This window comes from Oncorhynchus tshawytscha, linkage group LG16 (genome assembly GCF_018296145.1).
Source record: "Oncorhynchus tshawytscha isolate Ot180627B linkage group LG16, Otsh_v2.0, whole genome shotgun sequence".
Taxonomy (NCBI): domain Eukaryota; kingdom Metazoa; phylum Chordata; class Actinopteri; order Salmoniformes; family Salmonidae; genus Oncorhynchus; species Oncorhynchus tshawytscha.
Genome location: NC_056444.1, coordinates 80,355,197 through 80,383,058, shown reverse-complemented (window position 1 = coordinate 80,383,058; position 27,862 = coordinate 80,355,197). Strand labels below are relative to the sequence as shown.

Below are 27,862 nucleotides of genomic sequence, written 5' to 3'. Positions count from 1 at the left end.
GCTACTACATAACCCCAATATCAACTGGTAGGCTACTACATAACCCCAATATCAACTGGTAGGCTACTAACCCCAATATCAACTGGTAGGCTACGACATAACCCCAATATCAACTGGTAGGCTACGACATAACCCCAATCAACTGGTAGGCAACTAACCCCAATATCAACTGGTAGGCTACGACATAAACCCCAATATATCAACTGGTAGGCTACGACATAACCCCAATATCAACTGGTAGGCTAATAACCCCAATATCAACTGGTAGGCTACGACATAACCCCAATATCAACTGGTAGGCTACGACATAACCCCAATATCAACTGGTAGGCTACGACATAACCCCAATATCAACTGGTAGGCTACTACATAACCCCAATATCAACTGGTAGGCTACTACATAACCCCAATATCAACTGGTAGGCTACGACATAACCCCAATATCAACTGGTAGGCTACTACATAACCCCAATATCAACTGGTAGGCTACTACATAACCCCAATATCAACTGGTAGGCTACTACATAACCCCAATATCAACTGACACAAAACAAAAGGTCAAATGACAACATTTCAGCTTTCCATGTTAGACAGTAAAAGAAAGAGAGCAATACATATTCTTATAACAAAGGCTTGAAATACAGCTGTGTTGATATCACAGGACACCGTTTTCAATAGATCAAGTAACTGTGTAGGGAGGGTTATTAAAAGTCTCCTCTGAAAATCCCCATCAGCATTAGCAACCCTCAGAGTCAAGGCAAAACACAGTCGATTACTATATAACAAATCTGAACATTTGAATTCTTAATATACACAATTTTCACTTCTATAAAGTTTACAGATAACTGTTTAAGTTAACCATTACTAAATAAGAGTAGATGCTGTTGCAAACCACAAACAGGGAAGTACAACAGTCATTTTCTCTCCTATCTGAAGAGCTTCCTGGATGGTCATTACATCGTGTTGCAGATTGTTGATTTAGATTGCACTGGTTTGTATATTTCTTCAGGAAGAGGAAAAAGACAAAGCAACATTTGCATCGCATTGTTATGAACACCACAAACATACACAATATACATTTGGTAAAGTGTCAGCTCCCCTTCAGGTTTACACTATTTGAAGGGTAGACAAGTCTCATTCAGTTGCAAATGACAAATTCATTTTTGATCCAATTGATCAACTTTCATACGTGCCACAGTTTCATATAATCTAGAAAGAAAATTGAAGTCTGACGATTACTAAACAAAATAGCAAATAATCAGATGATAAAATCCAGCTATATCTAGTTCAACTAATACTTTATATCTAGTCCAAACTTTACAACAATACATCAACAATTAAAGGTCGCTATTCTCATCCGATTCACATTGAGGCCTTGGGATTCAATATGGCACCCCTATAGATAAGCCCTGAAATAAAGCACCTTTTTTCTGGTCTACGGAGCGGCTATTAGTAACAGCTGTGACTCCTCCCGTATCACGTTGTACTACATTTGACCATTTCTTCACTAGATATTCAGACTGGCCTTTTGTTGGACTCAATATATCCACGAAGGGAACAAGTGGGGACAAAGTGGTCAAATATATGTGAGCTAGCTTTACCACAGAACTCTTGTCATAAACAAACGACAAACAAAATAACTCAAGTATATTCTCTCTGAAACTTAAAGGATGATCAAACTGTCAACATCATCCATTCAGAGTTCGGTTAAAACTTTTGAGACAAACAATACTGATTTAACGCCAGTATGAATTAATTTGAACTAGCCATTAACCGATTAGCCAAGTACTTATCCCTTCCAGATTAAAATACCAGTCATTTACACAGTACAGTATAGAGTTCCAACAGCAGAACTCACAGCTGTATGCCAGGATCCTACTCGATGCCTACGGCGTGAACTGTAACAGACTACTACTGAGACGTTCAAGCCACTGACTCTAAGATAATACACTGCAGAGTCAGTGGAATGAAACTTGCCAATGCAATTATTAACAGAGAAAGACAGCAAGAAAAATATTGTACAATTGGTAGTTCAGGCCAGGGTTTTTGAGTGAATAATCTATAGGTATTTTACAGTATGTCCGTCAGTCATGTCAGAGGATTAAAAACCTACATATCAAACTCTTGTTTTACAATCTGTTCACCAGTGCATAGAGCAGTGGTTTTCAACCTGTGTGACGCAGCACACTGTTGTGCCTTGAGGGGGGGGGGGACTGTGGAATTTGGACTTGGGAGCACCAGCGCCGTTCAGATAATACATTGAATGGCACATGGTTCCATCTGTGTGGCTGTTTCAAGTCCAGTGCGCTCAGGCTGTTGTTACATTTTGTATCATTTGAGGGGCGCGCATCACGAGAAAATACATTTATATATCCCTTTACTTCGCCTGTGAGAACAATTAGCATAACCAAGTCTGATTAGGTTTAGCTGTACCACAGCCGTTGCCGTAGAAACAAACGGAGCGTGGCTTTGTGTCCGTGGTTGCACCTTTAACAGTGCAGAAAACTGTTCATATGTAGCCCAAACCGTAAAAAAAAAAAAATATATATATATATATATATATATTTATATATATATATTTGTAACAGACAGATATTACCGGACCGATAAAAAAAAAATCTAACTCGGATTCACAGGACACTCTTTAAGGGGTAGACACACATTCAGATTAAGGAACGATCAAATTAACTCCATTTAACCTATAAAAAATTTTTGTCACAGAAAATAGGTGATTTGCAGTATGGATCATGTAAGATGCATGCTATTACCACTACATGAATAGGGAAATTGTAGGTGTGCAGCACAATGTTTTATCCTATCAAGGTGTGCCACGGTTAAAAAAAGAGTTTAAGAACCAGTGGCATAGAGGCCTATCTTTTGTAGTGATTGGGCGCGTCAGCAAACATATACTTGAGTCTGTATGCTTCAGCCAGGAGAAGGCCCACTTCCTCATTCCCCCAGTGGATTGTAGGAAGGTTCTGGAGTAACATGAGAAGACCCTGGAAAGGCAGAGACACATTTTATGACATAAGCACCATTTTTGGAACTGGATGGGATGTGTGTGAATAATCCCTGATGGGCCTCAGTCACAGGCACCATCTGCAAAGTGTCATGAACACTGAAATATACAGATCATTTTTTTAATGAGAGCTTTTCACTGGAGGGTCTGTCAGGCCATAGAAAAAAAGGTCATATGTTTTCAAATACCTTGATCAACAGAACCTGCTCGAGTACTGTACAAACAGTTCAACAGTTGACAGAATTAATGGTACCTGAAAATCGACCATGGAGAGGATCTCTTTGCGCCACTCGATCAGGAAAGCAGCACAGACGTAGAGGTGGAAGTGGGAGAAGCCCTCTTGTTCAGCCTACAGGGATAAACGACAGGTCAGCATGTGATGAACACGTACACATCATCTATGTAAATCCCACAAACATTCAGATCTACATGCAAACGTTGAATGCAAATATCTATATGTGTGTGTGTGTGTGTGTGTGTGTGTGCGAGTGCTTGGGTGTGTGTGTGTGTATGCGCGTGTGTGTGCGTGTGTGTGCTTGTGTGTGTGTGTGCGCGCGCGAGTGCTTGTGTGCGCGCGCGAGTGTGTGTATGTGTGTGTGTGTGCGAGTGCTTGGGTGTGTGTGTGTGTGTGTCACCTGATAGGTGTCCCAGAGGCGTATGGTGCAGCGTAGAGGCAGCTCTCTCATCAGCAGGTTGTTCATCCAACGAAAAGCGAACTGCAGGTACTCCACCTCATACCTCTTAAAGTAGTTGTGTATGTCCTCTGAGAGAGAAAAGGACACAGCCCCACAGAGAGATGAAAACTGACCCTGAGGTCATCTGAAATAATACACACTGGTCTCAGACACTGTAAACAACACGAGGAGACCATATCTCACCATCGATTCTGCTGACCAATTCTTCCAAAGCTTTAACTTTGTTCTGTATCCCTGGCTGAGCAAAAGTGTAGTTGTCCTGTACAGATACAACAACAATAATACCAACAACACATCACGAGGAGGATTTTATTTGTGATTGTGGGGGGGGGCTGCTGGAGACAGAGGTTCGGAATAAATACCATTGGCACAGATGGAGAAAATAACTGAATAACATTCTAGATACCAACCTGTATTCCGTCCAGCAGCTTGGTCATGCACCAGAAGCTGTCTGCCTCAATGTTCCTCTGGGTGTCAAGAGGCAAGGACGCTACGTCAAAATTCTCCACATCCTCCTCTGTAGAAACAAACCGCAAATATCACAGTCATCCAGCCCTACATCCAACACATTCATGGAAGCAGAGGTGCCGGTTTGCAATGCTGAAAAATAACTACGCAGGGGGGAAAAAATGAATGCATGTAACTGCCAAAATAAAGGAAACACCAACAAAGTGTTTTAATAGGGCGTTGTCATTTCCGGTCACAACTTGCAGACTTGTTTTCGAGTTGCTGTGCGTTTTGTTGCCAACCTATTTTGCTACCTGACAACTTTACGGTTTTAACTTTTTAATTCCGTTTATATATATATATATATTTTTTTCCCTCAACTTTTTCACTCCGGACGCTTTATCTGGACACGATTCGTCAGGACCTCCAACAGCCGAAGCTAAGTAGTAACATTAACATGATGCCTTCTGATTGCAGTCGCTGTACTCGCCTTACGGCGAGGATAGCTGTGCTACAAGCCCAGCTTCAGAGGCAATCGTTAGGCAAGGGTAATTTCAGTGTAGGAAAGGATGAAACAGCGTCTGTGCCACCAGTAAGTACAGATAGTAGTATAAATCCCCTGGCACAGTCCCCGCAACCGGACAACTTTCTCACAGTTACTGGAAGGAAATGCTGTAGGAACGCTCAACCGGTGTCGCTCATTCAGCCGACAGAAACTTTCAACCGGTTTTCCCCATTAAGCAGCGAGTCGGAGTCAGAGGCCGAGTCTTCTCTGGTCTCTACTCCTCTCGTTACGGAGTCTGAGACGCCGAAGCTTCCCACCATTAGCTCTGACAAATTGAAAACTCTAGTCATTGGCGACTCCATTACCCGCAGTATTAGACTTAAAACGAATCATCCAGCGATCATACACTGTTTACCAGGGGGCAGGTCTACCGACGTTAAGGCTAATCTGAAGATGGTGCTGGCTAAAGCTAAAACTGGCGAGTATAGAGATATTGTTATCCACGTCGGCACCAACGATGTTAGGATGAAACAGTCAGAGATCACCAAGCGCAACATAGCTTCAGCGTGTAAATCAGCTAGAAAGATGTGTCGGCATCGAGTAATTGTCTCTGGCCCCATCTGTTAGGGGGAGTGATGAGCTCTACAGCAGAGTCTCACAACTCAATCGCTGGTTGAAAACTGTTTTCTGCCCCTCCCAAAAGTTAGAATTTGTAGATAATTGGCCCTCTTTCTGGGACTCACCCACAAACAGGACCAAGCCTGACCTGCTGAGGAGTGACGGACTCCATCCTAGCTGGAGGGGTGCTCTCATCTTATCTACCAACATAGACAGGGCTCTAACTCCTCTATCTCCACAATGAAATAGGGTGCAGGCCAGGCAGCAGGCTGTTAGCCAGCCTGCCAGCATAGTGGAGTCTGCCACTAGCACAGTCAGTGTAGTCAGCTCAGCTATCACCATTGAGACCGTGTCTGTGCCTCGACCTAGGTTGGGCAAAACTAAACATGGCGGTGTTCGCCTTAGCAATCTCACTAGGATAAAGACCACCTCCATTCCATTATTGTCATTATTGAAAGAGATCATGATACCTCACATCTCAAAATAGGGCTACTTAATGTTAGATCCCTTACTTCAAAGGCAATTATAGTCAATGAACTAATCACTGACCATAATCTTGATGTGATTGACCTGACTGAAACATGGCTTAAGCCTGGTGAATTTACTGTGTTAAATGAGGCCTCACCTCCTGGCTACACTAGTGAACATATCCCTCGTGCATCCCGCAAAGGCGGAGGTGTTGCTAACATTTACGATAGCAAATTTCAATTTACAAAAAAAAAATATGACGTTTTCGTCTTTTGAGCTTCTAGTCATGAAATCTATGCAGCCTACTCAATCACTTTTTATAGCTACTGTTTACAGGCCTCCTGGGCCATATACAGCGTTCCTCACTGAGTTCCCTGAATTCCTATCGGACCTTGTAGTCATAGCAGATAATATTCTAATCTTTGGTGACTTTAATATTCACATGGAAAAGTCCACAGACCCACTCCAAAAGGCTTTCGGAGCCATCATCGACTCAGTGGGTTTTGTCCAACATGTCTCTGGACCCACTCACTGTCACAGTCATACGCTGGACCTGGACCTTTTGTCCCATGGAATAAATGTTGTGGATCTTAATGTTTTTCCTCATAATCCTGGACTATCGGACCACTATTTTATTACGTTTGCAATTGCAACAAATAATCTGCTCAGACCCCAACCAAGGAACATCAAAAGTTGTGCTACAAATTCACAGACAACACAAAGATTCCTTGATGTCCTTCCAGATTCCCTCTGTCTACCCAAGGACGCCAGAGGACAAAAATCAGTTAACCACCTAACTGAGAAACTCAATTTAACCTTGCGCAATACCCTAGATGCAGTTGCACCCCTAAAAACTAAAAACATTTCTCATAAGAAACTAGCTCCCTGGTACACAGAAAATACCCGAGCTCTGAAGCAAGCTTCCAGAAAATTGGAACGGAAATGGCGCCACACCAAACTGGAAGTCTTCCGACTAGCTTGGAAAGACAGTACCGTGCAGTACCGTAGAGCCCTTACTGCTGCTCGATTATCCTATTTTTCTAACTTAATTGAGGAAAATAAGAACAATCCGAAATCCCTTTTTGATACTGTCGCAAAGCTAACTAAAAAGCAGCATTCCCCAAGAGAGGATGACTTTCACTTTAGCAGTGATAATTTCATGAACTTCTTTGAGGAAAAGATTATGATTATTAGAAAGCAAATTACGGACTCCTCTTTAAATCACCCACAAACAGGACCAAGCCTGATTCCTTCAAAGCTCAGTTGTCCTGAGTCTGCACAACTCTCCCAGGACCTAGGATCAAGAGAGACGCTCAAGTGTTTTAGTACTATATCTCTTGGCACAATGATGAAAATAATCATGGCCTCTAAACCTTCAAGCTGCATACTGGACCCTATTCCAACTAAACTACTGAAAGAGCTGCTTCCTTTGCTTGGCCCTCCTATGTTGAACATAATAAACGGCTCTCTATCCACCGGATGTGTACCAAACTCACTAAAAGTGGCAGTAATAAAGCCTCTCTTGAAAAAGCCAAACCTTGACCCAGAAAATATAAAAAACTATCGGCCTATATCGAATCTTCCATTCCTCTCAAAAATTTTAGAAAAGGCTGTTGCGCAGCAACTTACTGCCTTCCTGAAGACAAACAATGTATACGAAATGCTTCAGTCTGGTTTTAGACCCCATCATAGCACTGAGACGGCACTTGTGAAGGTGGTAAATTACATTTTAATGGCATCAGACCGAGGCTCTGCATCTGTCCTCGTGCTCCTAGACCTTAGTGCTGCTTTTGATACCATCGATCACCACATTCTTTTGGAGAGATTGGAAACCCAAATTGGTCTACACGGACAAGTTCTGGCCTGGTTTAGATCTTATCTGTCGAAAAGATATCAGTTTGTCTCTGTGAATGGTTTGTCCTCTGACAAATCAACTGTAAATTTCGGTGTTCCTCAAGGTTCCGTTTTGGGACCACTATTGTTTTCACTATATATTTTACCTCTTGGGGATGTTATTCGAAAACATAATGTTAACTTTCACTGCTATGCGGATGACACACAGCTGTACATTTCAATGAAACATGGTGAAGCCCCAAAATTGCCCTTGCTAGAAGCATGTGTTTCAGACATAAGGAAGTGGATGGCTGCAAACTTTCTACTTTTAAACTCGGACAAAACAGAGATGCTTGTTCTAGGTCCCAAGAAACAAAGAGATCTTCTGTTGAATCTGACAATTAATCTTAATGGTTGTACAGTCGTCTCAAATAAAACTGTGAAGGACCTCGGCGTTATTCTGGACCCTGATCTCTCTTTTGAAGAACATATCAAGACCATTTCAAGGACAGCTTTTTTAATCTACGTAACATTGCAAAAATCAGAAACTTTCTGTCCAAAAATGATGCAGAAAAATTAATCCATGCTTTTGTCACTTCTAGGTTAGACTACTGCAATGCTCTACTTTCCGACTACCCGGATAAAGCACTAAATAAACTTCAGTTGGTGCTAAATACGGCTGCTAGAATCCTGACTAGAACCAAAAAATGTGATCATATTACTCCAGTGCTAGCCTCTCTACACTGGCTTCCTGTCAAAGCAAGGGCTGATTTCAAGGTTTTACTGCTAACCTACAAAGCATTACATGGGCTAGGTCCTACCTATCTCTCTGATTTGGTCCTGCCGTACATACCTGCACGTACGCTAGGGTCACAAGACGCAGGCCTCCTAATTGTCCCTAGAATTTCTAAGCAAACAGCTGGAGGCAGGGCTTTCTCCTATAGAGCTCCATTTTTTTATGGAACGGTCTGCCTACCCATGTCAGAGACGCAAACTCGGTCTCAACCTTTAAGTCCTTACTGAAGACTTATCTCTTCTGTGGGTCATATGATTGAGTGTAGTCTGGCCCAGGAGTGGGAAGGTGAACAGAAAGGCTCTGGAGCAACGAACCGCCCTTGCTGTCTCTGCCTGGCCGGTTCCCCTCTTCCCACTGGGATTCTCTGCCTCTAACCCTATTACAGGGGCTGAGTCACTGGCTTACTGGGGCTCTCTCATGCCGTCCCTGGAAGGGGTACGTCACCTGAGTGGGTTGATTCACTGATGTGGTCATCCTGTCTGGGTTGGTGCCCCCCCTTGGGTTGTGCCATGGCGGAGATCTTTGTGGGCTATACTCAGCCTTGTCTCAGGATGGTAAGTTGGTGGTTGAAGATATCCCTCTAGTGGTGTGGGGGCTGTGCTTTGGCAAAGTGGGTGGGTTATATCCTTCCTGTTTGGCCCTGTCTGGGGGTGTCCTCGGATGGGGCCACAGTGTCTCCTGACCCCTCCTGTCTCAGCCTCCAGTATTTATGCTGCAGTAGTTAATGTGTCGGGGGGCTAGGGTCAGTTTGTTATATCTGGAGTACCTCTCCTGTCCTATTCGGTGTCCTGTGTGAATCTAAGTGTGCGTTCTCTAATTCTCTCTCTCTCTCTCTCGGAGGACCTGAGCCCTAGGACCATGCCCCAGGACTACCTGACATGATGACTCCTTGCTGTTCCCAGTCCACCTGGCCGTGCTGCTGCTCCAGTTTCAACTGACCTGAGCCCTAGGACCATGCCCCAGGACTACCTGACATGATGACTCCTTGCTGTCCCCAGTCCACCTGACCGTGCTGCTGCTCCAGTTTCAACTGTTCTGCCTTATTATTATACGACCATGCTGGTCATTTATGAACATTTGAACATCTTGGCCATGTTCTGTTATAATCTCCACCCGGCACAGCCAGAAGAGGACTGGCCACCCCACATAGCCTGGTTCCTCTCTAGGTTTCTTCCTGGGTTTTGGCCTTTCTAGGGAGTTTTTCCTAGCCACCGTGCTTCTACACCTGCATTGCTTGCTGTTTGGGGTTTTAGGCTGGGTTTCTGTACAGCACTTTGAGATATCAGCTGATGTACGAAGGGCTATATAAATTAATTTGATTTGATTTGATTCGTTGGGCGACCACGAGCCACCAGAACAGCTTCAATGCACCATGGCATAGAATCTACAAGTGTCTGGAACTCTATTGGAGCGATACAACACCATTCTCTGTGAGAAATTCCATTATTTGGAGTTTTGTTGATGGTGGTGGAACACACTGTCTCAGACACCGCTCCAGAATCTCCCATAAGTGTTCAATTGGGTTGAGATCTGGTGACTTTTTTATTTTATTTTTTACCTTTATTTATCTAGGCAAGTCAGTTAAGAACAAATTCTTATTTTCAATGACGGCCTAGGAACAGTGGGTTAACTGCCTTGTTCAGGGCAGTACGACACATTTGAGAGATATACAAACCCTTTAAACACTCTAGGTTCCTTTGAGGCCTCTCTTTCAAAGTCACTGATATCTCTTCTTCTAGCCATGGTAGCCAAAATAAAGGGCATCTGGGCATTTTATACATGGCCTTAAATACTTAATTAACTCAGGAACCACACCTGTGTGGAAGCACCTACCTTCAATATAATTTTGTATCTCTCATTTACTCAAGTGTTTCCTTTATTTTGGCAGTTACCTGTATATTAATCCTTCAGAAATGTAATATAAGACAAGATTATTGGACACCCTGTCAGAGGATTCAGTGGCCATTTTCATTTCATATGGAAAAGCCTCGTCTGGTTCAGCAAATCTACGACACATCATCCACCAGCCAACCTACCAACAAATTCGGAAAGGAATACCACAAAGAATGGAGTGACCAAGTCATTGATTCCCTGGACGTAGCCGCTGGCTGGATGGCGGATAGCCCAGATGAAGAGGATCCTCTCAAACACCTGATGAACACAAGGCACAGACAGGCATGGATACAATCCAACGAGATATTACACGTATACACTCTTAGAAATAAAGGTGTTATCTAGAACCTAAAAAGGGTTCTTCAGCTGTCCCCATAAGAGAACCCTTTGAAGAAAGGGGTTCCGTGTGGAACCCATTCCACAGGGGGTTCTACATGGAACCCAAAATAGTTCTACCTATTTCGGGTGATATCCATCAATGCCCTGTACCTCACTTTATCACAAACCCCATCAAACTGCACCCAGGCTCCTCTTGTGAACGTTGTATGAAGAGTAACAGCAAAGCTTTGGTATGTTTGGAACGCGTGCAGTGGATTCATCTAAAATGCCGCAAATTCTAGCTTTGGACATGGGGTCAATGAAGCTTACCGTTGCTGTCGGTGTGCTGTACCCGCAGGGTGCGTGAGCATTGAAGGTGGAGTGGGACCAGAGGACTTACTGAGGGTGGAGAGTGCATCGGAGGAGGGGGAGGGGGGGTCCACAGCGGAGCGGAGACCACCAGAGGCGAGTGACGGGGGGACACGGTGGTGAGGACGATGGAGTAGCACCTGAGGAGGGGTGCTCCATGGCAACAGAGGCGCCACCAGAGGCGAGTGACGGGGGACACGGTGGTGAGGACGATGGAGTAGCACCTGAGGAGGGGTGCTCCATGGCAACAGAGGCGCCACCAGAGGCGAGTGACGGGGGGACACGGTGGTGAGGACGATGGAGTAGCACCTGAGGAGGGGTGCTCCATGGCAACAGAGGCGCCACCAGAGGCAGTGCAGTGGGAAGATGGCAGCGCAGTGGGAGGCGAGTTACAAGTGGATCAGGAATTCAATGAGGCCTTTGGGAAGAAAGGCTTACATTTTGTGCACTTAAACGTCCGAAGTCTACTACCGAAGATCGATGAGATACGCCTGTTGGTTTGCAAATCAGAGGTGGGTGTCTTATGTTTTACTGAGATATGGTTGGATTCATCTGTTTGTGACTTAGAAATTGAGATGGGTAATTACTCTGTTGTCAGGAAGGATCGGAATCGGAATGGTGGGGGGATATGTGTGTTTGTAAGATCCGATATTGCTTTTAACGTCAGATCGGATTTAAGCGCTGATCTGGAGATTGTCTGGCTGGATATCTGCCATCCCAAAACCAAGCCGATTTTGTTGGGGGTGTGTTATAGGCCGCCCAATCAGAATGCATTCTATGAAGGTCTTGAAATTGTGTTGTCAAACTGTAATGATTCCCTGGTGAAGGAAATAATTAGGGGATTTCAATACTGATGTCTGCAGAAAGAATAGCCCAACCCACAATGTATTTATGCACTTTTGTAGATCACTTGCTCTGACCCAAATGATACAAGATCCCACCAGGATATGTGAAACAGCGCAAAGTACGATTGACTTAATATTGGTGTCTGATAAATCTAAAAATATCGCAGAGTGGAGTAATAGTATATGGAATCAGTGATCATTATATTACATTTTGCACAAGGAGGATTTTTAAAGATATATTTAAGTGTCACAAAACCATTAGAATCAGAGGACTCAAAAAATACTGTGTTGAAATGTTTAGGGAGGAAGTGGGTCAAATTGACTGGTCACCTGTGCTAGATAGTGTAGTGCCTGGGAAGTCTTTAAATGTAGATTCCTTAATGTGGTGAATGTGATGGCTCCCATTAGGCTGGTCATGGTAAAGCAGAGATCTAGAACTTGGTTTAATCATGAGATTCTAGAATCTATCCATGCAAGGAATAAGGCCTTTAAAAAATGTAAGAACTCTCAAGAGCATCCTGATTTTGTCCTATATAAACGTCACAGAAAAGAAGCACAGAGCTGGATGGATGAAGCACAGAGCAGGATGGATGAAGCACAGAGCAGGATGGATGAAGCACAGAGCAGGATGGATGAAGCTAAGAGGGGTTACTTTGCTGAGAAAATAATTGAGAACAAAAATGACCCTAAAAATCTTTGGAAATCATTTAAGGAATTAGGCTGTATTAGTACTACCAAAAACAAACTAAACAGTATTGGACTGAACATCAAGGGGGAGATGGTATATGAAAAAGCAGAGGTTGCCAATGAATTCAACTCTTTTTTTACTTCTGTTGCCAGCAAGCTGGTTAGCAAGCTGCCCACCAGTTCTGGTTTGTATGGAAGCAACCAGGTCAAGAAGTATCATGTAGAGTTAGGGGTTCAGCCAAACTCTTTTTATTTTGCAAAGGAAGCAACAGCCAAAATAGTCAGTATGCTGGCAGAGCTTACATGCTCCAAAGCCACAAGCCTGGATAATATTCCTGCAAGGTTTCTAATAGATTCTGCTGAGCAAATTGGCCCTTGTATTACGCATATCATTAATCTCTCTCTTGAACAAGGCACCTTTCCCAGGGACATGAAACAAGCTAAATTTATACGGCTGTATAAGAAGGGGATAAAGTCTGACCCTGGGAATTATAGGCCTGTATCTATCCTCCGTGTAACATCAAAGATCCTGGAGAGAATTGTACATGAGCAAATGTATGAATATGTTAACAAACAGGGTCTAATGTATGATTTTCAGTCGGGTTTTAGAAAAACCTACTCCGCTGATTCATGTCTACTTTACTTGACTGACTTCATCAGGAAAGAGATTGATGGGGGAAATCTGTGTGGAATGGTACTGCTTGACCTACAGAAGGCCTTTGATACAGTTAACCACTGTCTCCTAATCTCCAAACTGGAGGCACTGGGGTTAAGCTACAGAAGGCCTTTGATACAGTTAACCACTTGTCTCCTAATCTCCAAACTGGAGGCACTGTGGTCAAGCAGTATTCCTCTAGGCTGAGTAAAGTCCTATTTATCGGGAAGGGAGCAAGTAGTAGAGGTTAATGGTTCACTGTCTCAGGCAAAACCAATGAGTTGTGGCGTTCCGCAGGGGAGCGTGCTTGGGCCCCTTCTGTTTTTGTTGTACATTAATGATATGAAAGATGTTTGTTCATGCCGTCTTTTTCTTTATGCAAATGACTCCACAATTCTGGTGTCTCACAAAAGTAAAACAATGTTGGAGAGCATACTTAGCACAGAGCTTACTAACATAAGCAAATGGCTTGGAGATAATAAGCTATCTCTGCACTTAGGGAAAACGGAAGCAATTTTTTTTGGAGCCAGACCTAAATTGTGTAGGTCGTCTGAAATGAGAGTGGGATGTATCCTTGATGGATGTATCCTTGATGGAAGCTTGGGAGGTGTGAGCATGGCCAATAAGGTGCTAGGGAAGGTTAATGCCAGGAGTTTTTGGCTAGAAAGTCCAAGCTGCTAGATAAGGACTCCATGAAAGTGCTAGCTACTGCCCTCATTCAATGCCATTTTGACTATGCTAGTACTTCCTGGTTTGGGGGCTTATCTAAACTTATGAAGGGGAAGCTCTAGATAGCCCAGAATAAGCTGATCAGGGTAGTATTGAAGGTGAGTCCACGTACTCAGGAGCTGAGGCAGGAGCTGCTTTCAGGAACTAAACTGGCTGCCTGTTGAGGCTAGGGTGTCCTAGATTAGACTAGGTTTGGTGTACAGGAGTATTTATGGTCCAGCGGCCAGATATCTAAGTGATTACTTTCCTCGTGTTAGGGATGCACACAATCACAGCACCAGATCAGGTGCTGGGTTCAGGAGTAATGCTGGGAAAGGTACTTTCTTGTATATTGGAGCCTCAGAATGGAATGAGTTGCCTCTGCCTATAAAAACAACGTCCTCTCTGGGCAGTTTTAAAAAATAAAGTAAAAACATGTTTGATGTCTTCTGTGTCATCATATGAATAACCCCTATGATGTAACTGGAATGATGAGATAGATGTTCTTCTTCTCTGTTTTTGATGAGATAGATGTTCTTCTTCTCTGTTTTTGATGAGATAGATGTTCTTCTTCTATGTTTTTGATGAGATAGATGTTCTTCTTCTCTGTTTTTGATGAGATAGATGTTCTTCTTCTCTGTTTTTGATGAGATAGATGTTCTTCTTCTCTGTTTTTGATGAGATAGATGTACTTCTTCTATGTTTTTGTTTTATTATTTCACTGCCATACTGTGTTGGATCTTGTCTAGCCATCTTGTCTCAAGAGGACCACAATGGAAATAAGTCTCAGACTTTATTGTGTGTTATCCTCTATGATTTTATTCATGTGCATGTATGGCTTTTGAGTTGTATGTGTGCTTGTTTTTTTTAAATGGTCGAATTAATAAACTAAACTACCTGAAACCAAAAAGGGTTTTCCTATGGGGACAGCTGAAGAACCATTTTGGAACCAGTGTATTAAAAAACCCATCTATATACAAAAAATATAAACAATGAATTGTTGCCTATCCAAGCCAGGCAAATAGTATGAAGAGCTGAGAGAGAGAAGCTCACCTCTTGTACCGCAGGCTGCTGGAAAAGTGGAATTAGTGGGTTTGTCCTCGGAATATCAATGTGGATCTGTGGAAACAAAGCATGTTCTACTTAAACACGGACTCACTACAGTAGGTATGATCTACTTCAACACGGACTCACTACAGTAGGTATGATCTACTTAAACACGGACTCACTACAGTAGGCATATGCTACTTAAACACTGACTCACTACAGTAGGTATGATCTACTTAAACACTGACTCACTACAGTAGGTATGATCTACTTAAACACTGAATCACTACAGTAGGTATGATCTACTTCAACACGGACTCACTACAGTAGGTATGATCTACTTAAACACGGACTCACTACAGTAGGTATGATCTACTTAAACACGGACTCACTACAGTAGGTAGAACTATTTAAACACTGACTCACTACAGTAGGTATGATCTACTTAAACACTGACTCACTACAGTAGGTAGGATCTACTTAAACACAGACTCACTACAGTAGGTATGATCTACTTAAACACTGACTCACTACAGTAGGTATGATCTACTTAAACACTGACTCACTACAGTAGGTATGATCTACTTAAACACTGACTCACTACAGTAGGTATGATCTACTTCAACACGGACTCACTACAGTAGGTATGATCTACTTCAACACGGACTCACTACAGTAGGTATGATCTACTTAAACACGGACTCACTACAGTAGGTATGATCTACTTAAACACGGACTCACTACAGTAGGTAGAACTACTTAAACACTGACTCACTACAGTAGGTATGATCTACTTAAACACTGACTCACTACAGTAGGTAGGATCTACTTAAACACAGACTCACTACAGTAGGTATGATCTACTTAAACACTGACTCACTACAGTAGGTATGATCTACTTAAACACTGACTCACTACAGTAGGTATGATCTACTTAAACACTGACTCACTACAGTAGGTATGATCTACTTAAACACTGACTCACTACAGTAGGCATATTCTACTTAAACACTGACTCACTACAGTAGGTATGATCTACTTAAACACTGACTCACTACAGTAGGTATGATCTACTTCAACACGGACTCACTACTGTAGGTATGATCTACTTAAACACGGACTCACTACAGTAGGCATATTCTACTTAAACACTGACTCACTACAGTAGGTATGATCTACTTAAACACGGACTCACTACAGTAGGTATGATCTACTTAAACACGGACTCACTACAGTAGGTATGATCTACTTAAACACTGACTCACTACAGTAGGTATGATCTACTTAAACACGGACTCACTACAGTAGGTATGATCTACTTAAACACGGACTCACTACAGTAGGTATGATCTACTTAAACACTGACTCACTACAGTAGGTATGATCTACTTAAACACGGACTCACTACAGTAGGCATATGCTACTTAAACACTGACTCACTACAGTAGGTATGATCTACTTAAACACGGACTCACTACAGTAGGTATGATCTACTTAAACACGGACTCACTACAGTAGGTATGATCTACTTAAACACGGACTCACTACAGTAGGCATATGCTACTTAAACACTGACTCACTACAGTAGGTATGATCTACTTAAACACTGACTCACTACAGTAGGTATGATCTACTTAAACACTGACTCACTACAGTAGGCATATGCTACTTAAACACTGACTCACTACAGTAGGTATGATCTACTTAAACACTGACTCACTACAGTAGGTATGATCTACTTAAACACTGACTCACTACAGTAGGTATGATCTACTTAAACACTGACTCACTACAGTAGGTATGATCTACTTAAACACTGACTCACTACAGTAGGTATGATCTACTTAAACACTGACTCACTACAGTAGGTATGATCTACTTAAACACTGACTCACTACAGTAGGTATGATCTACTTAAACACTGACTCACTACAGTAGGTATGATCTACTTAAACACGGACTCACTACAGTAGGCATATGCTACTTAAACACTGACTCACTACAGTAGGTATGATCTACTTAAACACTGGTAAACATTGATATATTAGGATTTGGTGATTCATCTATTACCTGTCTATATGTGTCTTTGTAAGTCTCGTCTGTCCTGGAGTGGTAATACTGTTCAATGAAACCAAAGTACTCATCTCTCTTCCTCTTCAGCACCAGGTCTCTGCGCTCCATGTTGACTGGGAGGTAACCCTGCCATGATAGAAATGACAAGAAGAAAACATGTTGTTTATTAATCAAGAGGAAATACTCTTGAAGATATTAACAGTACCAGAACAGGAAGTGTGATAAGAGAATTTTGAACATATCGCAACAAATACCAAGAGCAATGTGTGTGCAGTTGTCACATACATGCAGTGATTATTTGGGAAGTGGTATTATTTCACACTGCTACAATTGCTCAGAGAAAGACATTTTGTTGAACAAGTAAAAATAAAATTAAAACATCTTAAAAAAGATAGGATGTGAAACCCACCCCAACATATCGTCATACTGCTTTGTGTGTGATCTCCAGCTTAGCCAAAGGTCATCATGGTACTTACAGAGAGTAGGTCAAAGGTCATCATGGTACTTACAGAGAGTAGGTCAAAGGTCATCATGGTACTTACAGAGAGTAGGTCAAAGGTCATCATGGTACTTACAGAGAGTAGGTCAAAGGTCATCATGGTACTTCAAAGGTCATCATGGTACTTACAGAGAGTAGGTCAAAGGTCATCATGGTACTTACAGAGAGTAGGTCAAAGGTCATCATGGTACTTACAGAGAGTAGGTCAAAGGTCATCATGGTACTTACAGAGAGTAGGTCAAAGGTCACCATGGTACTTACAGAGAGTAGGTCAAAGGTCATCATGGTACTTACAGAGTAGGTCAAAGGTCATCATGGTACTTACAGAGAGTAGGTCAAAGGTCACCATGGTACTTACAGAGAGTAGGTCAAAGGTCACCATGGTACTTACAGAGAGTAGGTCAAAGGTCATCATGGTACTTACAGAGAGTAGGTCAAAGGTCATCATGGTACTTACAGAGAGTAGGTCAAAGGTCATCATGGTACTTACAGAGAGTAGGTCAAAGGTCATCATGGTACTTACAGAGAGGAGCCTCCATGTGATGGGCCTCACTTCTCGTGGAATGCCTGACCAGCTGTGCTTCCGGAGCTCCTCTGTGGATCACAAGGCCCAGGAGATAGAATGAGAATACATACTGCACATTGTAAATAATAGAATGAGAATACATACTGCACATTGTAAATAATAGAATGAGAATACATACTGCACATTGTAAATAATAGAATGAGAATACATACTGCACATTGTAAATAATAGAATGAGAATACATACTGTACATTGTAAATAATAGAATGAGAATACATACTGCACATTGTAAATAATAGAATGAGAATACATACTGTACATTGTAAATAATAGAATGAGAATACATACTGCACATTGTAAATAATAGAATGAGAATACATACTGCACATTGTAAATAATAGAATGAGAATACATACTGCACATTGTAAATAATAGAATGAGAATACATACTGCACATTGTAAATAATAGAATGAGAATACATACTGCACATTGTAAATAATAGAATGAGAATACATACTGCACATTGTAAATAATAGAATGAGAATACATACTGCACATTGTAAATAATAGAATGAGAATACATACTGCACATTGTAAATAATAGAATGAGAATACATACTGCACATTGTAAATAATAGAATGAGAATACATACTGCACATTGTAAATAATAGAATGAGAATACATACTGCACATTGTAAATAATAGAATGAGAATACATACTGCACATTGTAAATAATAGAATGAGAATACATACTGCACATTGTAAATAATAGAATGAGAATACATACTGTACATTGTAAATAATAGAATGAGAATACAAACATTGTAAATAGAACATTGGCCTTCCATTAGCTTCCTCAATCTACACTGAACAAAAATATAAACACAACATGCAACAAATTTCAAAGATTTTACCGAGTTACAGTTCATATAAGGAAAGATGTGAATTGAAATAAATTCATTAGGCCCTAATCTACGAATTTCACATGACTGGGAATACAGATATGCATCTGTTGGTTACAGATACCTTAAAAAAAGGTAGGGGTGTGGATCAGAAAACCAGCCAGTATCTGGTGTGACCACTATCTGCCTCATGCAGTGTGACACATCTCCTTTGCAAAGAGTTGATCCGGCTGTTGATTGTGGGCTGTGGAATGCTGTTCCACTCCTCTTCAATGGCTGTGTGAAGTTGCTGAATATTAGTGGGAACTGGAACATGCTGTCGTCCACATTGATCCAGAGCATCCCAAACATGCTCAATGGGTGACATGTCTGGTGAGTGTGCAGGCCATGGAAGAACTGGGACATTTTCAGCTTCTAGGAATTGTGTACAGATTCATAAGACATGGGGCCGTGCATTATCATGCTGAAACACGAGGTGATGGTGGAGGATGAATGGCACAACAATGGACCTCAGCATCTCGTCACGGTGTCTCTGTGCATTCAAATTGCCAACGATAAAATGCAATTGTGTTCGTTGTCTGTAGCTTATTTCTGCCCATACCATAAACCCACCACCACCACCACGGGGCACTCTGTTCACAACATTGACATCAGCAAACTGCTCACCCGTACAACGCCATACGCCATTCTTCAGGCAGAAGTTTGCATCCTGTAGCTCCAACTCCAAAAAGTTCTGGGACACTGTGAAGTCCATGGAGAACAAGAGCACCTCCTCCCAGCTGCCCACTGCACTGAGGCTAGGTAACACGGTCACCACCGATAAACCCATGATTATCGAAACTTCAACAAGCATTTCTCAACGGCTGGCCATGCCTTCCGCCTGGCTACTCCAACCTCGGCCAACAGCTCCGCCCCCCGCAGCTACTCGCCCAAGCCTCTCCAGGTTCTCCTTTACCCAAATCCAGATAGCAGATGTTCTGAAAGAGCTGCAAAACCTGGACCTGTACAAATCAGCTGGGCTTGACAATCTGGACCCTCTATTTCTGAAACTATCCGCCGCCATTGTCGCAACCCCTATTACCAGCCTGTTCAACCTCTCTTTCATATCGTCTGAGATCCCCAAGGATTGGAAAGCTGCCGCAGTCATCCCCCTCTTCAAAGGGGGAGACACCCTGGACCCAAACTGTTACAGACCTATATCCGCCCTGCCTATCTAAGGTCTTCGAAAGCCAAGTCAACAAACGGGTCACTGACCATCTCGAATCCCACCGTACCTTCTCCGCTGTGCAATCTGGTTTCCGAGCTGGTCACAGGTGCACCTCAGCCATGCTCAAGGTACTAAACGATATCATAACTGCCATCGATAAAAGACAGTACTGTGGAGCCGTCTTCATCGACCTTGCCAAGGCGTTCGACTCTGTCAATCACCATATTCTTATCGGCAGACTCAGTAGCCTCGGTTTTTCGGATGACTGCCTTGCCTGGTTCACCAATTACTTTGCAGACAGAGTTCAGTGTGTCAAATCGGAGGGCATGCTGTCCGGTCCTCTGGCTGTCTCTATGGGGGTGCCACAGGGTTCAATTCTCGGGCCGACTCTTTTGTCTGTATATATCAATGATGTTGCTCTTGCTGCGGGCGATTCCCTGATCCACCTCTACGCAGACGACACCATTCTATATACTTCCGGCCCGTCCTTGGACACTGTGCTATCTAACCTCCAAACGAGCTTCAATGCCATACAACACTCCTTCCGTGGCCTCCAACTGCTCTTAAACGCTAGTAAAACCAAATGCATGCTTTTCAACCGCTCGCTGCCTGCACCAGCACGCCTGACCAGCATCACCACCCTGGATGGTTCCGACCTTGAATATGTGGACATCTATAAGTATCTAGGTGTCTGGCTAGACTGTAAACTCTCCTTCCAGACTCATATCAAACATCTCCAATCGAAAATCAAATCAAGAGTCGGCTTTCTATTCCGCAACAAAGCCTCCTTCACTCACGCCGCCAAACTTACCCTAGTAAAACTGACTATCCTACCGATCCTCAACTTCGGCGATGTCATCTACAAAATTGCCTCCAACACTCTACTCAGCAAACTGGATGCAGTTTATCACAGTGCCATCCGTTTTGTCACTAAAGCACCTTATACCACCCACCACTGCGACCTGTATGCTCTAGTCGGCTGGCCCTCGCTACATATTCGTCGCCAGACCCACTGGCTCCAGGTCATCTACAATAGCCCACCCATTTTTACCTACCTCATCCCCATACTGTTTTTATTTCTTTTATTTTATGCTCTTTTGCACACCAATATACTACCTGTACATGACCATCTGATCATTTATTACTCCAGTGTTAATCTGCAAAATTGTAATTATTCGCCTACCTCCTCATGCCTTTTGCACACAATGTATATAGACTCTCCTTTTTTCTACTGTATTATTGACTTGTTAATTGTTTACTCCATGTGTAACTCTGTGTTGTCTGTTCACACTGCTATGCTTTATCTTGGCCAGGTCGCAGTTGCAAATGAGAACTTGTTCTCAACTAGCCTACCTGGTTAAATAAAGGTGAAATAAATAAAAAAATAAAAAAATACATGTGGTCTGTGGTTGTGAGGCGGGCTGAACATACTACCAAATCTTTTAAAATGATGTTTGTTGGCAGTTTATAGTAGAGATATTCATATTAAATGATCTGGTAACAGGTGGACATTCCTGCAGTCAGCATGCCAGTTGCACGCTCCCTCAAAGCTTGAAACATCTGTGACATTGTGTTGTGTGACAAAACTGCACATTTTAGAGTGGCCTTTTATTGTCCCCAGCACAAGGTGCAACTGTGTAATGATCATGCTGTTTAATCCGTTTTCTTGATATGTCACACCTGTCAGGTGGATGGATTATCTTGACAAAGGAGAAATGCTCACTAACAGGGATGTAAATACATTTGTGCAAAACATTTGACAGAATTAAGCTTTTTGTGTGTATGGAACATTTGTAGGATCTTTTATTTCAGTTTATGAAACATGGAAACAAACCTTTCCATGTTGTGTTTATATTTTTGTTCAATGTATAGGGTGTTGAGTCTCACCGAGGTCGGTGTTAGGACAGGACAGAAGGTATTTGAATTTGTCCAATCGACTCTTGTCTCGCACTGTCATGATTGGGGCCCCCGATGAATTTTGGTCAGAGATTCTGGCGACTAACGGGATGATGGGGCGGACTGGGAGAGACTGTTGCTTCTGCAGAGTGGAACGCACTGTGGAGGAAGAGAGTGGAGGATCATGGGACTGCAGAGTGACAAGTCACAAAGAGCAGATTACTGACCATATCAAGGCAGTATTGAGTTGATAATGAGCAATATCTTAAATGGGATAACACATGTTCCCTAAAACCCACCCCTGACTTTAGTGTCCTGTTCATTACCTGTATTGGTGTTGAGCTGGGCCTCACTGCTGGACTTCACCACCACTCTGCCATTGGCCTCCTCATGCTGAAGGCGGACCTCTGCTGTTGGGGGAGCCAGCCGGTCTGCAGGTCCTGGCCCTGTGTCTGGCTCAATGGTGGTGTTAATGGGTTGTTGTGGAGGAAGAGGAGGTACCTGGTGTGTGGAGAGCAGGGTGGGCGGGAGAGATGAGGGATGGATGGGAGCTAAGAAGTCCTCATCCTCCTCATCGTCGATGTCCCAGGCATCGTTTGTGCTGCGGGCAAACTCGTGGAAACTAGACGCCTTTTTGGACTTGAGATTATTTGCCTTTGGAGTGTCTTTAGGAAACCTGCAGAGAGAAAATGAAAACGTTTAATCAACGTGCCACTGGTATAAAGAAGAAACCATTGAGCAGCTACAGCTGTCTCATGGTAAACACACAATGATACATTCACAATATACACTGAGTGTACAAAACATTAAGAACACCTTCCTAATATTGAGTTGCACCTCCCCCTTTTGCCCTCAGAACAGCCTCAATTCGTCAGGGCACGGACTCTACAAGGTGTTGTAAGCGTTCCACAGGGATGCTGGCCCATGTTGACTCTACAAGGTGTTGAAAGCGTTCCACAGGGAGGCTGGCCCATGTTGACTCCAATGCTTCCCACAGTTGTGTCAAGTTGGCTGGATGTCCTTTGGGTGGTGGACCATTGTTGATAAACACGGGAACTGTTGAGCGTGAAAAACCCAGCAGCGTTCCAGTTCTTGACACAAACCGGTGCGCCTGGCACCTACTACCAAACCATGTTCAAAAGCACTTAAATCTTTAGTTTTACCCATTCACCCTCTGAATGGCACACATACACAATCCATCTCAAGGCTTTAAAAAAAATCCTTCTATAACCTGTCTCCTCCCCTTCATCTACACTTAAGTGTATTTAACAAGTGACATCGATAAGGGATCCTAGCTTTCACCTGGATTCCCCTGGTCAGTCTATGTCATGGAAAGCAGGTGTTCATAATGTTTTGTATTCTCACTATATATAATATAAAAAGGAACCGCTGAACAAAAATGTATAAAAAGGAATAGTGTAAAAAAAAAAAAGATCAATATAATAACGTGGAACAATCAAACTAAACAATTACCATCCACACATATTCAAAGGCTTGGCAAAACAGACAAGACACGAACGTCAACAATCTAAACTAAGCATGCGAAAATCTATGTTGAAACAATTTTTAAAAAATAAAGGGTTAAATAAAAGAAGATCTGCTGAATGACATATAGTATAAATCCCTGTGGGTTCCATGCAGATCAGCTATGCAGAGCACTTACGTGCGGTGGATTCTGGGGTCAAGGGGAGGATGCTGTGCTCCATAAACTGGCTGTATACTGTAGAGGGGAAAGAGCAGTAGCCTAGCTGTACTTCACTGGGAGAACGTGGGCCCATTGAGGCCTCTTTTCATGATTCATTGACAATGTTGGTCATAAGGCCGTCATTGTAACATAAGAATTTGTTTTTAACTGACATGCCCAGTTAAATAAAAGTTAAATAAAATGTTTAAAAAAAAAATAATAATAATACAAAAAATTATAGTCATTATGAATTTTACAGGTTGAAAAGCATAGGTCCCCCCAGAGCAACCATAATGGGCATACTGAGGACTTCTTAGCTCGCTCCTAAAATATTAATCTAACTTCTGTTTTGGTTTTGGATAATGGTTGTTACAGTAGTACTGTAGGTATATACTGTAGCTTTAAGAGATTCTGTGAACAGCTTGCCAGTGCGAGTGACAGACTTACTGCCACCCCATGGAGAGAGTATCCTGTTCAGCGGATGCTAGCATGTTGAGCACTCATCTGATGATGCTACAAGAGCTGTGACCTGCAACACAGTCCAAAGGCGCCTGTGTGCCTGTCTCCCTTTGTGTTCTGATGTGAACCAAGCTCCGTCGAGGGGGAAATAGCCAAATGTTATCTAGGCTACGTTGTGTAGATAACCGAATTAGTCAAGTCACTGGGTCTTTGACACAATAATAGCTCATGTTGTAGTAAAATGGCTCATCAGCTGTGTCTTTCGGGGATATTTGTAGAATCTTGACTTTACCTAGTAACCTTTTAATATAATGTATTTATTTACAGACTGTATATTTGTGTAAAATGCACAATGGTAATGCCCTATCATGTCTGGATGGTATCTCATAATGGCTTATTACGTAACAGTGTTGTTTCCTCACCAAAGGCAACACCCACTCCTTAGAGACTCCTCACATTACCTTGGTACCCACCACACCCTACCCTTGCCCTGGAGCCTCAACAGACCCGGGCAGCCTGGCAGGAAAACAGCCATTCAACTGCCTGGGCTGATTTGAGGCCTGTAATTCACAAAGCATTTTTAGAGTAGGTATGCTGATTCAGCATGGTCACCCCTGTCTATATAATTGTATTCATTGTGATCTAAAAGGCTAAACTGATCCTGGATCAGCACTTTGTGAATATGGGCCTTGGTCATGCATTTCCAATGTGACTGACATCTTTGTTCTCCCATCCCCCATGTGACTGACTCAATTAGTGACTTAGAAGGGCTCAAGATTATTAAAGAAAAGTACCAACCCGGAGGATAAACCTGTAACCAGAATGATTTGTACTTTCCATTCAACATTATGTATCTATATTAATGGATCATATTACTTCAGAAAACTCAAATGTAGCCTGTTGGGATAGAATAACGTTATTTGCTAATTGTTCACAGAAACAACATGAAAACGTTTGATTTTTCAAAAAGCATTCTACTGAAATATTTAAACTAGGTTCAAGAGTTTAAAATGAATAAATCAAGATCCTCACTCTTGACCAGAAATGACTGTCAACTCTAATAGCTGCAATGTTGTAAATCAACTTCCCCTTATGATCGTTTCTGAAGAGATACATTGTGATACCTCATCATGGGCCATAATTAGACAGACACATTGTGTTGATTTTCTCACCGGTAAAGGGGTTCCACAAGAAAGGCTATATGCCAATCTACTAGTTGGAGACGTTTCTGAAATGATTTTTTCTCAGTCTGCTGCATATGCTACATGTCAACATTCCCCCGTTACAGACCACCTGACATGTTGTATGAACCATAGGCTGTATAGGTAACGTTTAGGTAACAACATATGTTAGCCAAGACAAAGGCATGATTGTGACCTCATATGAGCTCTAATAAGTGCTCTAGTGCAACAAAGACCATCACTTCTTTATTGTCAAAGGCTTTATAAACTATCCATCAAACAGGGCTATTAAGCATATGTTTTATTAACCTTTAATGGCACTGTAATGACGCAAAATCAACGACGTTATGCCCACTAAAATGCAGAGTTATTAACTCCTTATCAGAATACACCATTCTAATCTTAATAATCACGAGATTGTTATCATTGACGAGAGGGAGAACTGAAACCTACCTCCCTGGAACCTTTGCGTTTTTCCTCCAGAAATGAATTCTGTTATCGGTGGCCATGCTTGGAAATCCCCTCAGACCATCACCGCGCGCAGTTCTACAAATGTACACAGCATTGGAGACGATTTGAACGTTTCCGATTCAATATACTAAACCGTGTTGTATTTTCTGCGACCAACAACAACGTTTTGACATGTGACAATAATGTTATTTTGTTGCAATTGGCGAGAACGTATAATACAGAACGATGGAGGTCGCCATCTTGGACACTTTTACATGGACGTGTGATTGGCGGACGGGTTTAACAGGTGCATAGACGCTTACCAATAGGAATACTATGGCGAGACAGAGTCAACCTTCTCTGAACACGCATCCTTCATCTTGTGGCGTTACAAGTAAACATTCATGAAGCCGGGAAAATAAACATTGGTTATTATTATGTTATTATGACTAAGGTGTAATAAATAGTAAACTAGCTAGCCTGAGGTCTTCTCTTGGCTTGTATTTTATGTTACATAGTTAGTACTTCGTAAGGGACAGGGTTATTTTTCCAAACAGAAACAAATCAGCATGAGAACAAGTACATAGACTTCCATATATTTCAAAGCAGAAGCAATCATTTTGTAGACCTTGTTCCTAAGGCTGGGAATTGCCAGAGACATCACGATACGATATTGTCCACTTCACGATACTCAGGTGCCGATACGATATGTAATTGCGATTCTCACGACTCAATGTGTATTGCGATTGGATGTTCCAAACTTATTGCTCACTATATGTCTGCTGCAGAGCACACAAGAGAAAGAGTTTTGATCAGTCGGGGAAATAAAAGTGCTGAAAACCTATTGGCTCACTATTTTAAAGGAAGATGGAGAACAAGTCGGTACTAGGAGTCAAATAATATAATATCATCCAAATAATATCACAATATGTAACTATCGATTTGTTCCCCCCCATCGCTACTTGTTCATAATTTCCATGCTCTGCATTGTGTTCTTATTCCCACAAGAGGGCAGGCATTTTCTGATGTAGATTAATGCTACGCAGAATTGTGGGCTATTGTTATTCTATTGCTGTCAATACAGCATATTGCTATTCTATTGCCATCAATACAGCATATTGCTATTCTATTGCCATCAATACAGCATATTGCTATTCTATTGCCATCAATACAGCATATTGTTGTTCTGTTTATTTCCTTCAATAATGCATATTTTTATCATCTGAATCTATAGAGCACATACTCAAAGACCCCATACTCAATGGCTTTCACAGATTGCTCTTTCAAATGCAAATGTGGGGAAATTGCAATTCTGCTCATAAATGAGTTGGTCTTTCCTCATTCTACATCACCTTATATTTGAATGTCAGGTAGACCTCTCTGTCTGGTTGCTTAGGGAAATGTCAGGTAGACTCCTCTGTCTGGTTGCTTAGGGAAATGTCAGGTAGACCTCTCTGTCTGGTTGCTTAGGGAAATGTCAGGTAGACTCCTCTGTCTGGTTGCTTAGGGAAATGTCAGGTAGACTCCTCTGTCCGGTTGCTTAAGGAAATGTCAGGTATACTCCTCTGGTTGGTTGCTTAGCGAAATGTCAGGTTGACTTCTCTGTCTGTTTGCTTAAGGAAATGTCAGGTAGACTTCTCTGTCTGTTTGCTTAAGGAAATGTCAGGTTGACTTCTCTGTCTGTTTGCTTAAGGAAATGTCAGGTTGACTTCTCTGTCTGTTTGCTTAAGGAAATGTCAGGTTGACTTCTCTGTCTGTTTGCTTAAGGAAATGTCAGGTTGACTTCTCTGTCTGTTTGCTTAAGGAAATCACTCCAATCTTACACTTCTTCCCTTTCTTCTGTTGACGGCCTTCAACTGGCAAAATGCAGGTGAGCCTGTTTTTACTACCTACTGTAGCTAGGTAGAAACCTTTTATTTCTCGTACACATTGAGAAGACTAGCTAATGTAGCCTCCAAACAAAAATACTAATGTGTTTGTTATGTGTGTTTTAGGGTAATTTACAGTATCCTTCTCAGACTAAGTTTGTTCTTTACTGTGCCTCTGCCTGACTCAGTAGCCTACTCTCTATGTAAATTA

The 27,862-nt window shown here is 42.2% G+C and overlaps 1 protein-coding gene across 2 annotated transcripts; it reads right to left on the bottom strand.

The window, feature by feature from the left end:
- Window positions 1-251: 251 nt before the first annotated feature.
- Window positions 252-26,109, bottom strand: LOC112216396 (TBC1 domain family member 22B-like). Of its 2 annotated transcripts, XM_042299749.1 has the most exons (13): window positions 25,787-26,109; window positions 23,673-23,729; window positions 22,336-22,685; window positions 22,001-22,168; window positions 17,999-18,069; window positions 16,974-17,102; window positions 14,910-14,975; window positions 10,418-10,532; window positions 4,125-4,231; window positions 3,898-3,973; window positions 3,655-3,782; window positions 3,273-3,368; window positions 252-2,999 (listed from the first exon to the last, which is right to left on the bottom strand). In XM_042299749.1, the coding sequence occupies exons 1-13, from the start codon at window positions 25,840-25,842 to the stop codon at window positions 2,871-2,873; spliced, it is 1,548 nt and encodes a 515-aa protein (XP_042155683.1). In that variant the 5' UTR covers window positions 25,843-26,109; the 3' UTR covers window positions 252-2,870. The 2 variants fall into 2 exon arrangements, with proteins under 2 accessions (XP_042155683.1, XP_042155684.1); XM_042299750.1 differs by lacking the exon at window positions 23,673-23,729 and having other exon boundaries at window positions 25,787-26,107.
- Window positions 26,110-27,862: the final 1,753 nt, after the last annotated feature.

Coding starts and splice junctions, on each gene's coding strand:
- LOC112216396 (XM_042299749.1), bottom strand. CDS start 25,842: ATGGCCACCGATAACAGAATTCATTTCTGGAGGAAAAACGCAAAGGTT. Junction 14,976..16,973: donor ACAAAGACACATATAGACAG/GTAATAGATGAA, acceptor TTGTTTCCACAG/ATCCACATTGATATTCCGAG. Junction 4,232..10,417: donor ATTCCTTTCCGAATTTGTTG/GTAGGTTGGCTG, acceptor TTGTTTCTACAG/AGGAGGATGTGGAGAATTTT.